The sequence below is a fragment of the Oreochromis niloticus genome, linkage group LG14, assembly GCF_001858045.2.
Source record: "Oreochromis niloticus isolate F11D_XX linkage group LG14, O_niloticus_UMD_NMBU, whole genome shotgun sequence".
NCBI lineage: Eukaryota > Metazoa > Chordata > Actinopteri > Cichliformes > Cichlidae > Oreochromis > Oreochromis niloticus.
This window is the reverse complement of record NC_031979.2, coordinates 15,661,197-15,675,903: the sequence shown is the minus strand read 5'-3', so window position 1 is coordinate 15,675,903 and position 14,707 is coordinate 15,661,197. Positions and strand designations below refer to the sequence as shown.

General features: G+C 42.5%; 1 protein-coding gene across 9 annotated transcripts in view; it reads left to right on the top strand.

Annotated features, from left to right (window-relative positions):
- The first annotated feature begins 182 nt into the window (after positions 1 to 182).
- Positions 183 to 14,707, top strand: part of kirrel3b (kirre like nephrin family adhesion molecule 3b) — a 164,313-nt gene continuing 149,788 nt past the window's right edge. For all 9 annotated transcript variants that reach the window (XM_005474592.4, XM_019345338.2, XM_013269382.3 and 6 more), the window contains exons 1-2: positions 183 to 611; positions 758 to 829. In XM_005474592.4, coding sequence (XP_005474649.1) covers positions 784 to 829 — 46 coding nt within the window. In that variant the 5' untranslated portion in view covers positions 183 to 611; positions 758 to 783. The remainder of the gene's footprint in view (positions 612 to 757; positions 830 to 14,707) is intronic.

The following is a 14,707-nucleotide window of genomic DNA, read 5'->3' as shown; positions in this document are numbered from 1 at the left end:
TGTACAAAAGGACAAAGGTCTTAACAGGGAGGAGGGGCTGAAAGTGCAGTTTTTGTTTGTGAATGGTCTGCATAATTTGTAGCTACAGAGGTCTCCTCCTATTCTCATTCTAATTGGAGCTGCACCCTCTCCCATGGCAGCTCTGGTTCCCAGAGTGAAGACCCAAGCCTCCCAGACTCTCACACAGGCACACAGCCACCCAGACAGCCAGGCTGAGAGAGAGCGATGGAGGGAGGAGTCTAGTAGTGGAGCTCTATCCCCTGACAGGGTCTGCTGTGGTAGAGCAACAGAGAGAGAGAGCGAGAGAGAGAGAGAGAGAGAGAGAGAGAGCGGGCAAGTGAGGGCTGAAGGCACTCAGAATGGATGGGCAAAGAAACCGTGCGAGCGACAGAGGCAGAGTGAGCGAGTGTGTATTCTCAGAGTCAGCGGCGAAGACACAGAAAGTCTACAAGCTCACACCACAAAGAGAGCGCGCAAAGGCAGAGCTGACAACCGGCTACACTCAAGAGTGACACACAGAGGGAAAAGACACAGAGAGACAGGAGAGGGAGAGAGAAGAAGGAGGACCAGAAGAAGAGGAGGACAGAAGACAGACAACCAGCTTTCCTCTGGTAAAACAAGACACCACTGAGGGACTGTAGCATCCCCCCCCCCCCCCCCCCCCACTCCCCAGCAGCACAGAGGAGCACTGTCTCATCTCGTGCATGTGTTTGTGCCTGCCAACTTCAATTTCACACTCGCCTACTGTTTTTCGTAGGTTTTGCCCCTCTCCACTCCGCAGTCATGATCCCCTGGGTCCTTCTGCTGCTCCCGTGGATCTCCGGACATGGTAAGTTTTTTTTTCACGTTAAAGTTGCTAATTCATCACGTCTCTCGTTCTCATGATTGCTGCGCGTGTGTCTGTGCGTGTGACTGGCTGGCTGAGAACTGTGTCTCTATACCCATGTCTTGCTGCTGCGACGTCTTTCTTGCGCTTGTTGCTGTGCCATCTGCGTGCTTTTCTTTCTTTCTTTTTTTTTTTTAAAAAAAAAAACCTGTTTCTGATATAGCGCTCCCGTGTGTGCTGTTATGTCTGATGCAGAATGAGAAAGGAGAAAATTAAAAGCGAGAGAGAGAGAAAGAAGAAGAAGAAGGAGAAAAAAAAACAAAGTCTGTATGACTGTAGTGGGGGTTAAATAAATAGGAGAAGCTGCAAATAGTTGCAGTTTGCACTTTTCTCCGTCAGTTGCTCATAGCTGTTCAGGCAAGACAAGTTAAATACTTCCTATGCGGGCTTGTTATTCCTGTCACACACACAGACACACACAAACAAAGCCCCCTAAACCCAGTCCAGTTCAGTCGAGCGTTCACTCCTGAGTCACATTGTTTTGAACTGACAGCCCTTTCCACATTGACTTCAGCTAAAGGGAGGAGGGGGTCTTGGTGAAAAGAATGTAGAGAGAGAGGAAAGTTAACGGTAAAGTGCTTCAGAAGGCAGACCCATGTGGATAGCTTGGCAACCCCAGCCCTTTGGACAGTGTCTGCTGTTATTTTTATTCCTAGACAGTCTGTTTGTGGACAGAATGAGGATGGATTAGTTGTTTCCCCTGCTTGCCACCAGGTGGTTGTCTTTGGAAAACAATAGAAGTGAGTAAAGTAGTGCACAAGTCTGACTCTGTGTAACACCTCTGCGGCGCTGGGAGACGCAGAGACGCACAGAGCTGAATCAGACAGTCAGAGTTCGGCTTGGAAGGTTTGCAGCATCATGCCTCCCCGTTAATGAGCGTGCTGGTTTATACTACACGGGGCGAGAGCCAATAACTCACCACCTCTTTTCAGAGGTTTGACCCCCGTCACATTGGGCTGTATTCTAAAGAGGGCAGTGGCTGAACAAATGCCTGTCTGTGTGCCTTTAGTTGTTTCCCAGAGGGAGTTGTAATTGTGACCTTTTTATTTTATTTTATTTTATTTTTTAAACCACAGCTCAGAAACTGCAAAAAAAAAAAACCCAATACAAAAAAAACTCTGAGATCTCAGTTTGTTGACACATTGTGTGGAAACTGACAGCTCAAAGTTGGTAACATGCTGATAAAACAGCAGCTGTAAATGAAACTTGGTAAACAAGATCATTTTCTTCTGCACTGAATTCAGCTGTTTCACATCATGATTTATAGTCTATAGCATAGGGGGGCGAAAAAAAATGCATTGCTCGTCAAACGCAGCAATTTGCTGTGATTATATTTCTTTTCAGCTGACTTATTTTTCATGTAGAGGCAAATAGAAAATAATGATATCATAACAGACCTATTTGAAACTGACTGATGGAGCAATTAAGCCCCCTCTCGGCTTCTCTCACGCTTTAACAGGGGGTAGAGCTTTTGCAGATGAAGTGTCTTTATGGTTTGTGCTCTTCACGACAGCATATGTCTCGGGATACGGTAGCGCTAGTTGTGTAAATTGAAACAACGGGCAGTTGGAGCAGTGGAAGCGCTGTCTCTCTCTTTCTCTCTCTTGGCTTTGGGAATGGAAAGTTGTGGTCCATCAAACACCGTAGACGATGCTATTCCTGATTGTGCTGCTTTGCTGTATTCTTTTCCCCTGATTCCATAAGTGTTTCTGTGCCATCTGTGCTTATTGTGATGCAGAAATACATGATCGTTCATTAGTATCTCCCACTTTGTTATGCATCTGCTAAGTATTTTATCTGCAGTTGACTTAAGCTGCATATTCTGACTGTACTTGATTTCCATGTCTTGATGGTGTAGAGCATAGATAAAATTAAAGCTGTGGAAGACATTCAACACTGAACATTAAAAGATCTCATTTTGTTTTGTTCCTAAATCTCAACATTTTCATTCCCATCATCGCAGGTTTAGCCCCAGTTGTGGGGAACAACTAGCACCAAATCTCATATATACCAATTGGAATGAGACGATTGCTACAACTGGAATGAGATGGGATTGCTTTGCATTTCAGCACAGTTGGTTATTACCATAATATAAAATACCACTTTCCCTGCCAGGTAAACGGGGGATAACAGCCTACCTTCTCTATTCGTGCCTCTGGGGAGAAAAAAGTGCTTCCCTGAAGCTTACTGTTGTTGTACAAATTACGGCTCTGTTTATGTGTCGAGCCGGTGTCAGCAGAAAGCTGCGAAAAACAATCTTGTTTTTATGAACACGGGGGACAGTGGGGAGTTGTGGCCATTGCAGCCATACACTTCGACGCAGCTATCCTGTGAGACAGCGAGAAAGAGAGCAAGAGAGAGAGAGGAGTCAGTCCAAAACGAGAGGCGCTGAGCAGTTTTTGCTTTTTTTCTCTCTCTCTCTCTCAACTTTGAGAAGTAAATGGTCCAAAGCGAACAAGACGGAGAGGGGGAGAATAAGGAGAGAGGGAAAGCTGTTGTGAGCTGCTCTCATTCCTGACTGCACTGTTATCGCATCTAGGGCACCTTTTCTTTTGCTGTCACCTCTCCAGCCAGTGACAGATGACACAGCTCCAGTCAGAAATCTGGGAGACAGTCTCCAGGAACACATTCACCTCAGGCCAAACTCTTCCAGGCCCTAGTCCATCCCTTCATACCACCTCCCTCATTTCCTCATTTCTCCTGCCGTCTAATACACCGTATAGCATCTCTCACATTCCTCAGCCTGTTTGCGATTTCACTCCTCACCTTGCAGTGGCACATTTCCCTGTCATGTACTTACTGAGTGTCCTTCTTTGACTCTTTGTGTTTATTTGAATTTTTTCCCTCTTTCTTTGGGTGATTGATTCACTGTGTAGGGCAAAAGCTGAATATGTTGGAAAGGGGCAGTTCCTCCTATTGAATGTGCTAGACTCTGAAGAAAATAACCAAAAGAAAAACTGAACATTGCTAAGTGTACAGCCTTTTTTTTATCCCTCTCATTGCCTATATTTCCCTGCCCGTTTTCGTGTAATTTCCTTTCTCTTCACAATGTGACATCAACATACAAAGTGTCTAGTCTTTTGTCTTCTGTTAGGGTATCTTTAATGTGGGTTTTAGCCACTAGGGGTGTTGCTGCTGCACAGGAATGAAAATCCCAATCTTAAAATCTCCTTAAAATCTGCTGCCCACCCCCGTCACCTTCATTATCTCCCACCACTTAAATATATCTGGTGTCGAAACTCCTGATTTTGCCATCAAGCCAGACTAAGCCGTTTCTTAGTCCTGGAAAGCACGTCTTAGTACCCCCCCAACAGCCCCCTATTTCATTTACTACTGTCTATTAACTGCTGTCTGACGACTCTAAATCCGCTTTTCATGGGCGGCAGGCTTTGATACATATTTCTCCACCAAAGTATAATTAAATGTCTTTTCTATGTCATGTTTGGATATGTGGATTTTTTATAGATGGGAAATCACTCTTGCTTCTCCAGAGAGGGGAGGGAAAGAGGGGAAGAAATACAGCTCATGACTCTGCACAACACTACTCAAACAGAAATACCAATTTTCAGCCTCATTATTATGAATAGTTATTTGTAAGCAACACACTCTGCTGTCTAATGCATGGATTATGACTATAATAACTCAGAGGTAATTAATTATTTTACCCCAGTTCTATTGGAATGCTAAAAACGGCGTAAATTTTCCAACATGCTGTTCTAGAAGTCATATGTTCAGTGGAAATATAACAAGAGCCCCCAAACGCAGGCTGTACTGGTCGTGAGCATTGTCTGTATTTTGAAACGGTACAGGATTACTAAAATGCATGGTACAAATCACAAGCACGTCCTTGCCTTGTCCAGGTCATATGACTTTTCCACTAACCGTGACAGTCATGTAGTGAGTGACGGATGATGTCACCAGTTCATGATGGAGCCCAGTGGCATGCAGTCTGTTGCCTTGTTTGTGTTGCATGTCCCATTAAGGCTAGCCAGCTTAAGTCACCTCATCCACTGTGACTCCTGCTCATTTCTATGCCACGATAGATTAAGCCCACTGTAATCCCTCTGAGCCGAGTGCCCTGTTGGATATTTATGGTAATAAGTAAACATATGAATAAATAATCTAAGAGGCTGCTGCTGGACAGCTGGAACTTGTAATGCTTCAATGTTAGGAAATACTTCTGGCATTAAAGAGAGATGCTATTTCTAAGAAAGAAAGAAGGAAAAAAGATTAAAAACAGAGTTTTGTTGATTGTTGTTCGAATAGAGAAATGAAAAAAATATATTAAGATAATATTATATTGATGTACACGTTTACAAATATTAAAATGTGAAACCTAAGTGTCGTTTATCCAGTGACTATAGTCTGGATGAAAACCTCATTTTCAGTCTGCCAGGATTCAGGTCAGCCAGGGAAGGGAAAATGATTAGTTCAGAGTCTTCTTGGAAAACCAGGCAATGATCTGCTCCTCTCATGCCGTCAGTCAGTCTGTCAACAAAATCAAGCTGTTTACTGTTGGGCCTCATTATCTATCTAGACGCTCTTCCCAGTTTTCTTTAGTACCAACCAATCAAAACCCCAAGGCCCTCATCTCCTCTCTTTCCGAGTCTCTGCTGCTGGATCCCATTCCTCTGGGGATGAATTTATCCAGATTGGAGCACTCAGCAAAAGGGCATTATCCCGGATTACATGTCTGTTGGGCGGCAGTGTTAAGTAATTCAACCAGATGCTGTTGTGATCGCTGGGTCACCTGTGAAGTCAGGGTTAGCAGCTGCACTTCTTCACTCTGTTCTTTGTTGTCATGTCTCCATCCCTCTGAGACTTTATCCTCGGAGAACAGGGATAGTGGACGTTTTTTTTTATAGACCAGTGCAATAATACCACAATATCGATACTTCACTAATGCCGAAGAAGCATGCGGAAGCCCTCTCTAACCCCAGTCAGGATTTTATTTGGTGACAGATTATGGGTTGGATTACCGGCTTCTAAATTGCAGTTTAATGCACAGGAAACAACAGGCTATGCTTTTTTTTTTTTAAGGCGGCTCTACAGGACTGTGTGTGTTGAAATGTGGGGGTGCTGTATATAGAGCACTGCTGGATCATACTGTGTTATTTTTCCTTGGAGAGGGTAAACACTGGCATAACTGGGCCTCAAGAAATATATTGATGGGTTTAACGTGACTGTATCCTTCCTCCTTTAATCCGGGTCTTTCCCAGCTGTGGTTTTGATATATTTTTAACTTGCTGCTAGGATCTGTAATTGCTTGCGGAACATAGCTGTTGATAGCTAGATGGGTTCAGACAATGTAAGGATTAGCAGTTTGTTCCTAACTTGTCAGCATACTGCTTTGCAGACCTGAGGCATGAATAAGTCTTTTGTTTAAAACATTCCCACAGAGCGACTGCCTGTGATTAGTGTTTATTTTGGCCTACATTTAACCTTAATATATAATTCACAGTCAATTATGTTTTCTTCCCATCATGGTTCTGCATATTTACTCCACAAATTTCATTTGAGAAAAAAAGAACATTTCACTCATAATGTGAGCACAAAGAATATATGTATGTATGTATTTTAAAACTCTGAACATTAGCATGCCTCAGATTAAACCACTGAGCATGACTTAATAGATAAGAAAAGACCACAAGGCTTTGAGATTATCATTTAGTCATTTTCCAGATCATCTTTTTGTTCTCACAGACATCCACTTGTAGAAAGGAGTTTGATAGAACAACACATTTAAGGCAGTTAAACCTGCGTCCAGTACATTAGTAATAAGAAATTATTAGCTCAGTCTTGTCATTTTGTTACTGGCAACTGAGCAGTTTAGTTAGTTCACAGTTAGTTTGCAACATCAACAAAGTGCATGCATCATTGTTTCTGTTGCAGTTTTAATCTGAAGAAAATGACTGCCGATTGCTGCTTTGATGTTATGATCAGGTGGGCACAGGATTGGATTTTGCTAAAAATGCGAACATTCCTCATTTTGAGTGTTAGTCACACAAGATTATTTTTTATTTTTAAATAATTGACTGTCTTGGCCTAACATTTCTGGCCCATTTTTCATTAGGGTGGTGCTATCTCTGCAAATCTTCACCTCCAAGTTTAATTAAATTGCATGCAAGCATGATGCAGCACAGTACTGCTACCTGTGTTGTTTTACTGCTCAGGGAATTTGTTAGCAAACCAGCCTAGCAATACATCGATTTTATGGTTTTAAGGCTGTGCTTGGAAGGGGCCCAGAAGATGCATGTGACGCTTCAGCACAGCAGTCACTTGAGGAATTGGGTTGCTGATCCGATAACAACTTCCTAGTGTTTGGCGGGAAGTTTCTGGGACAGCCCAATATTACACTCGGGTGAACTCGCCCTTCTTCCCTCTCTCCCGTTCGTTCCCTATCTCGTTCTCCTTTTAGCAGTTCCGACATTCTCATGCCAAAGATCCATAACAATGGACGCAAGGAAAAGGTTTTCATACTGGACACTTCACATGCATTCTGTGTCCGCCTGTGTATACATGTGAGTACATCAGCGCACTTTTACTGCTCTCTTGCAATTACAGCTGCAAGCCCTGAATGGCAATATAAATGCAAATCAGCCTTTTAACGTGTACAGGCTCTATCTAAGGAAGAGAGAAGCTTCTCACCTGTGGGTGAATGTTGATGTTGATGTGTCTGCCTGGCATTACAACTGCTGCGCATGTTTTAAAAACTGGCAATGGATAGTAATGTATAGTGCTTTAATTTGTAAGTAAACCTTGAGGCTGTTGTAGGTGTCTGGACCCCAATATAATAAAGAACACTCACGGGAACTGCTGTAAAGCATCATTGTGTGGGACAGCCTCCGTAGCGAGATGCCTTCCCTACTTGTGCGCTTCCATTTTCGTAGATACATCTAAATTGTGCTCAACGTTGCTAAATGGATGAGCACAGTGGCTTCTATTTATTAAACGGGGTTGGAAAACAGTTCTCTCTGTGGTACCAGGCACCAGTGGTGAGAGGCATGGCTTTTTGAAAAGCTATTTGATCTGCCACTGATACCAAAAGATGTTTTATTCAGCAAAGCACATCTCACACAATAGCAGCACAAACTTGCTTTTGAGCCAAGCCAAACTTTTGAAATCTACTAGTGGGTGTTGGGGGCCTAGGAGTGGGGTGGGGTGGGTGCATGTTTAATGCTGGCACTCACCCCAATACTTTCATACATGATGTAGATGAGCTTTTTTTTTTCTTTGCTTTTTTTTTTTTTTTTACCAGATGCCAAATGGGGCTTTGAGCCACCTGCCTGTCCCACTAAAACAATTAAGCAATTGGGAAGAAAGGACTGTTCACTAGTGGGGATCTCAGTGTTAGCATACCCTCCCTTTTCCCAAACTCTTTTTAGAACCCCTCGGTGTTGGCACTGTGCCATCTTCTTTCATTTCTATTTATCTTTTGGTTTCTGTGAAAGCAAGAGCAGTCGACGACAGCCTGTGTGTGTGTGAGAGAGTTTTTGAGATGGTAAAACACCATCCCTCTATTGGTCTGTTGGTCTCATGAGACACTTTTATGAAGTTCAACTTTTGTGATTGCGCATTTATAAACCAAATACGTCAAATTTAAATATAGCTCCCATCCTGTTTGACCCTGTGCAGCAATAGGTTGCTTCAAGTTCTCCTCCCATGCTTGGACATGGGAAAGGTTTGTCTGTAAAGGCACCGTGCAACACTGTGTTACAGTGGTGACCTTTTAACTTGAATTTGTATCAAAGATCCTGGGTTCAGTGTAGCGCTGCTCCTCTGTGATGAAAATCACAAATGTGCACCTGAAGTGGTTGAAAAAAATACTTATGATATGCAACACTGTGTGGAATCCCAATGAGACCTTTTGATTGCACCTTATATAGTGGTTTACACAGCAAAGCTTGATCTGTCATAATGCTCATATGCAAACACACTCAGGCATATATTTCGTTGCCTCATTTGCATTATCTGGCTGGCTGAGCACAATAATAGTTAAGAAAACCTTGAGTCTTAAGGACTGACCAGTATTGTAGATTTCATTACATGCTACTTTATAAATAAAGGTTTGTATTGATCCTCAAATATTAATATGTCATAATATAAAGAAAACGAACAAAAAACGCCTGTATTGATTTTAGCCTGTGCTTTCGGTGTTTCTTTAACATGGCACTGCTGGGATTCACTCTGCCCACTTTAATACTAGTCCTATTTTTATACGCGGCAATAATTTGGTGTCACAGACAGGATCAGCTAAAGGCAATCCTTATATATTTTCCACTGGGTCTCTGCGACAGCACACCTCTTAAGGCCTTTGCTCCTCTTCTGTCTTAAGTCCTTCCTCTTTCTGCTGGGTTCTTTGAGTGGATGACAGAAACCTGATAGAGTAAACAAAGTGAATTAAAGTATAATTAATTTTTAGTGGCCACTCCAATATTCACTTTGCTGATTTGGAGGTTGAAGAGCTCTTGTCGCACTCTCTGATTTTTATTTTATTTTATCAAGTGCAATTTAATATTGTGGAGGCTGGCCTGGGCAATGAAAAAAAAAAAATGCTAATGCACATTGGGGAGTTTAAATGATTTGCTATCCTTTCAAATCTGTTGGCAGGGGTTTCAATCTGGCTGGCGTCCTGGGGGAATTCACAGTGGTCATTGCTCAATCCCTGGGGGACATTAGCGCAAATCACAAAGGAGCACAGAAGTCATTTCAGTTTTCCACTTTCCTTTGGCCAATGCCCAATGCTAAATGGCAGAGGACTGGCTCACAGTACTGGGAACGGCAAATGCTTTCCCTCTCTCTATATCTAACCTTTTAAACCTGATTTAATCAAATCAAAATACCACAGTGCAGATCCATTTAAGACAACCTGAAGACAAACAGTTGAAGAGGTGCCATAAGGCCTTGGCGTGAACCAAGGGCAAGGCCATCCATTATTTCCTGTGCAACCAAGAGCACAGGGACACGGGAAATGCCTTGCGGTGCATGATGATGGACAGACTCCACATCATAGATTGGATTAGAGTGGCAAGAGAGAGAGCCCTAAAAGCTATGGCAGTTTATTGAAGCCTTATCTAAAGCGATAATGTTACTACAGAAAGGCCCATGTAATGACGGATGAGTGGACAGCACCCTGTAAAGAACTGACATCAGGCAAGATAGTTATGGCGAATAGGCAAGTCCACTATGGTCAACTCATCTTCCTTTAAGAGCAGGAAATAGGAGTAGCGGATAGTCACTATAAAATGGACTGTCAGTTGCTGGCACCCTGGTTACCCTACAGTGTCATCATCACAGGTGTATCCAGTTTAGAGAGGTACAGTGCTCAGGTCTGCTGCAATTTAGATCCCATTTCATCACTGATAACCACGAGGCATCTGGGGGGAAAAGTGTTATTGCAGAGATTTGTAGAATCCCCGAAGGCAGTGTTTGGTTTCATGATATATGAAATCTACATTTCAAAATTCCTTGTCTTTACACGTAACAGTACTTTTCGAACATGCTGTGGAGTGTTGGTGAAGTGGTAAAGTTGTACTTAGGTGAAATTCCTGTTCTTCTTCTTAGCAGTATTGTTCTGGGATGACGAGAGGACGTTCTCTCTGCTGAAAGGCAACATTATCCATCTAATAGCAGCCAGATGATAGTAATGACAACACAATGCCTTCCAAGGTAAACAGAGATATCTAGTCCTTAGGAAAGGAAACGAGAGGAGACGACAGAACAACAAAGCCATAAAAAATGGAACTAAATCCATCTCTAAAGGAATGGCCTTCTTGTCAGAAATTAAAACATATCTGTGTCTTGCAGCCCTAATCCCTAATGCCAGCGCATTTGTTGTCTAAGTAGAGTATTTGTGCATATGTGCGAACAAGCACAAATGTGATTATTTTTCACTTTGGCTGTATGCTAATTCTATTACTTTGCATTGTTTGCCTATCTTAGTCTCAACAGCTTTGGTTCAGACTACTTCCAAATGTTTGTTTTCAAAGGATACCGTACTGTTTGCGTTGTGCAAAGTAGCACAGTCATTTAAGTGATTATTCTTTTTTTTGGAATACCCTTATGTGACTTTTTAGCTCATGTCCCACTATGATCTGGTTGAGAGGAGTCATTGCCCCTGTCCCAAGCCTGTGTGACAGTGGCACAGCAGGACATTAAAAATGCAGCAGGGCATCTAAGGATGATCGTGGCAGCACACAGTTGGATGTTCAGAGTTCTCAACCAAACCCCCCTCCCCATCACCTCCAGTGCATGGCCCCAAAACTTTCCCCAGGTTACTAGTATGCATTATTAATGCAGCTTTCATTAAAAAAGATGCAATTTGCTCAGACCAGCTGCACAACTGCAACACAGCCTCATTTGAAACATGGAGAAGCTCTCTCATAAATATATGTTGGATCTCCTGCAGCCCAAAGACTCTCTTCCAGATGGGTGTGCTCCACACTGAGGGAAGAGTTAATGGTTTGGATTTTGCTGTCAGTCTTCATGAGCAGACTCCTAATGATTTTACATTCCTCCACTAAATGTGATGAGATGTTTAGTATCGGTGCGGTAGGCTGCTTAATATACGAGTTGCATTAAAACGCATTTATTTATTTCAAAACAATCAGTTCCTCTCACTCTCGTTCCTTATTAAATCATTTTTTTTTGTAACAGTTTTCTTTCAAATACAGAAATAGTAATACTTGTGTCTGGCATTAGCTAAAGGACAGTCCTTAAACCAGAGCCCCATGTGGGTCTGGGCATTGATATTGCTGTTGTTTACTCCAAAGCAGACATCTTTTAGCTTCTCCCTCAGCTCAGATCCTTTTGATCATCACCTCCATATTGGATATAAAATGGAGAATGAACAGCGCTGCTGCACAAGTGACTTTTAGAGTTCTGTGACTCTTTGAAGACTGCCAAACAGTCTTTCATCTCAAAAAAACAGCAGCTGCCTCGTACAAAAGAAGTACAGGACGAAATAAGAGAGAAAGGCAGTATCCCGGGCTTGAAAATGAAACAGTAAAGATTGTGGGGTCTCTTTGTGATCGCATTTCCTCTAAGGCCTCCTGTGAGGAAAATGACATGTACTTCATGCAGCATTGATAGCCGGGCATCTGTCAAACAACCGGGGCTTAAGGAAGTGTGTGTGTGGGGGGTGGGGGTGGGGGGTGAGGGTAAATAAATAAATAAATGAAACAATCTTGACTCAATTTAAAAGGCACAGCAAATGACTGATTTTGTGAAAGGATCATTTCTTTCAGCTTAAACTGGGCTCAATAGGTAATGCAGAATTTTCAGGCCAAGAGGTCCTGAAGTTTTCCTTTGTGAGAATTTGCAAGTGACTTTCAGTATTGTGTTATCGAGCAATGCCAGCAACATAAAAAGAAAAGAAAACAGAGACTACAACTTAAATGAGTTATTCTTGAATTAATGAAGGAACAGGATCTGTAGAGTTCCCCCACTGAGACATGAACCAGATTTCAACCCAGAGCTCCCTCGAGGTGACGGCCAGCATTTCTCTGACAGGACATCTGGTCCCAGAGCATGGTCACCAGTGGGTCGATGTCACCACCTTAATTGTAATGTTTCTCTCTTCCTCTATGAAAGAAAAAAAAAAACAAGGAGAAAAAAAAGGGAAAAACTAGGGCGGCTTTCCATAAAAGGAGAAAAGGAAAGGGGGAGCCACTATTTGCTGGGCCGTGTCGGCATGCCACATCATTTAAGCTGACAGCTCTAATAAATTACAGCAACAGATCGCTGTGAACAAACAAAGCTTAATGGAAATAAAGTGAGAATTATCAGCCAAGAAATAAAAGGAAAAAAGAATGAAATTAGTGCAAAGAGAGCGGATGAAAGGATGTCAGGCCTACATAGCACAGGCATTAAATGGGCAAATTGCCACTTTGAAAGATAGGAAATGTTTTGTTCTCATTATTGCTTCCTTTCAAAATGGAGAATAATGAGAGAATCCTGAGCAGACCTAAAATGTCCCTTATCAGACTCCTCAAAATCTGCCTCTCTGCATTGCATTTCTCGTCCCTTTCGTCTTGTTTTGCTGCTGATTTTTCTGCTCTGTAGGACCCTTGCTCCACCAATTCAGCCAAGCCAGAGAAAGCCTGGAAGCCTTTGTCATTAAAAAGCTTAGGCATGTGGAAGAGAACGACAAGAGATGGGAGGTATGTCAGGGGAAACGTTTGTCAGGTACCATCAGTATGAAAGCTGCTGCACATAGAGACCTTTGAAAGAAAGGCAGGTCAGAGAGGGTCCACTTTCAAGACCACTCCATTCTGTCTGAAAAAATAAAAAAAATAAAAAGGCAAATTGCACAAATAAGTAAAATGAACCAAACTAAAAATTGCTAAAGGGCTCCAAAATTTTCAGTAACCCCATGAGGATATGATCTGTCAGGAGCACAATTAGTGTTATTACACTTATTTTGACAGGATGAAAGCTCCTGCCTCGGCAAGATGGAGATGTTAACTGGAACAAAGGACAGGAATTAGAGTCAGATAAGCTTGATAGAATAAAGGTAATTGAAGCAGACCTTAATAATTTGCCCCATGAAGAGTTTAGGTCAATCACACAGGTTTGACTCAAGCCTTTGCAAATACCTGTTTTGTTCTTTCATTGTAATTGAGTGGTTTATATTCCCCTGCAGCACTAGATTAAGTCCTCTTAAAGACACCCTTTATTTTTTTAAATTATTTTCATTTTCTATGACAAAGGTGTGTATACATTTTTCCTTCTTTCAGCTGCTCACCTTCAGCAGTCACTTGTCACCATCTCATCCTATCCCTAGCATCCTGTTCTGTCACTCCAACCAGCTGCACCTCCACCTTCGTTACATCCATGCATCTTCTCTGTGGTCTTCCTCGTTTCCTCCTGCCTGGAACCTCCATCTTTAACATCCTATGGCCTATATCCACTATCCCTCCTCTGCCCATGTCCATACCATCTCAACCTTGCCTCCCTAACTTTATCTCCAAACAACACAGCCTGAGCTCTCTGATACACTTGTTCCAAATCCTGTCAATCCTGGTCGCTCCCAAAGAAAATCCTAGCACGTTCAGCTCTGGCACCACCAGCTCAGGCTCCTGTCTTTTTGTCAGCACCACCGTCTCCAAACCATATATCATAGCAGGTCTCACTATCATCATGTAAATCTTCCCTTTCGCTCTTGCTACTATCGTTCTGTCACAAATCACCCCTGACACTTGTCTCCAGCCGCTCCACCCTGCCTGCACCCTCTTCTTTACTTTCATAGCTTAGGTTTTGGTTTTTGAAAAGCCATCGCAAGCTTTGTCAACAGTGGTTTTTGTAGCCGTTGAGAAAATACGTGCTGTCCAAGTTTAAAGAGGTCCCACAAGATGAGAGGCGGAGGAAGATCATTTAGCTTTTCCCGAAAATAATCATTTTTTTCTTCTTTTCTCTTTTCTTCTTCTTCTTTGAGTAGAGCGTTGATGCTATGGGGTGTTGTTATGATGCTGAATTAAACAGTAAAGCATTCGAGCCCTGCAGGGACATCCTTAACCACGAGCTAAAGTTTTTGTATTGTGTTTTTTTTTCTCCCTACTCCACTTTGTTGGCCAGAATGTGCTGGACTTCAGCCAAGGTTTGCCTGCATGGTGGACATAGAATCCCATTGCTTTTAAAAAAATCACACGAGAGGTCAAACACCACGAGACTCTCATTAAAACTAATTAAGAATGTCACTCAATAACAGTAAAACAGTAATAGGAAGTGCTACCTCTAAGCAAGCTAGCGGCTTTCAGAAGCACTTACGCAGGAATGAGGAGGGCTTTTATAGGAGAGGGGTGTGAGACGTAATATGAGTGC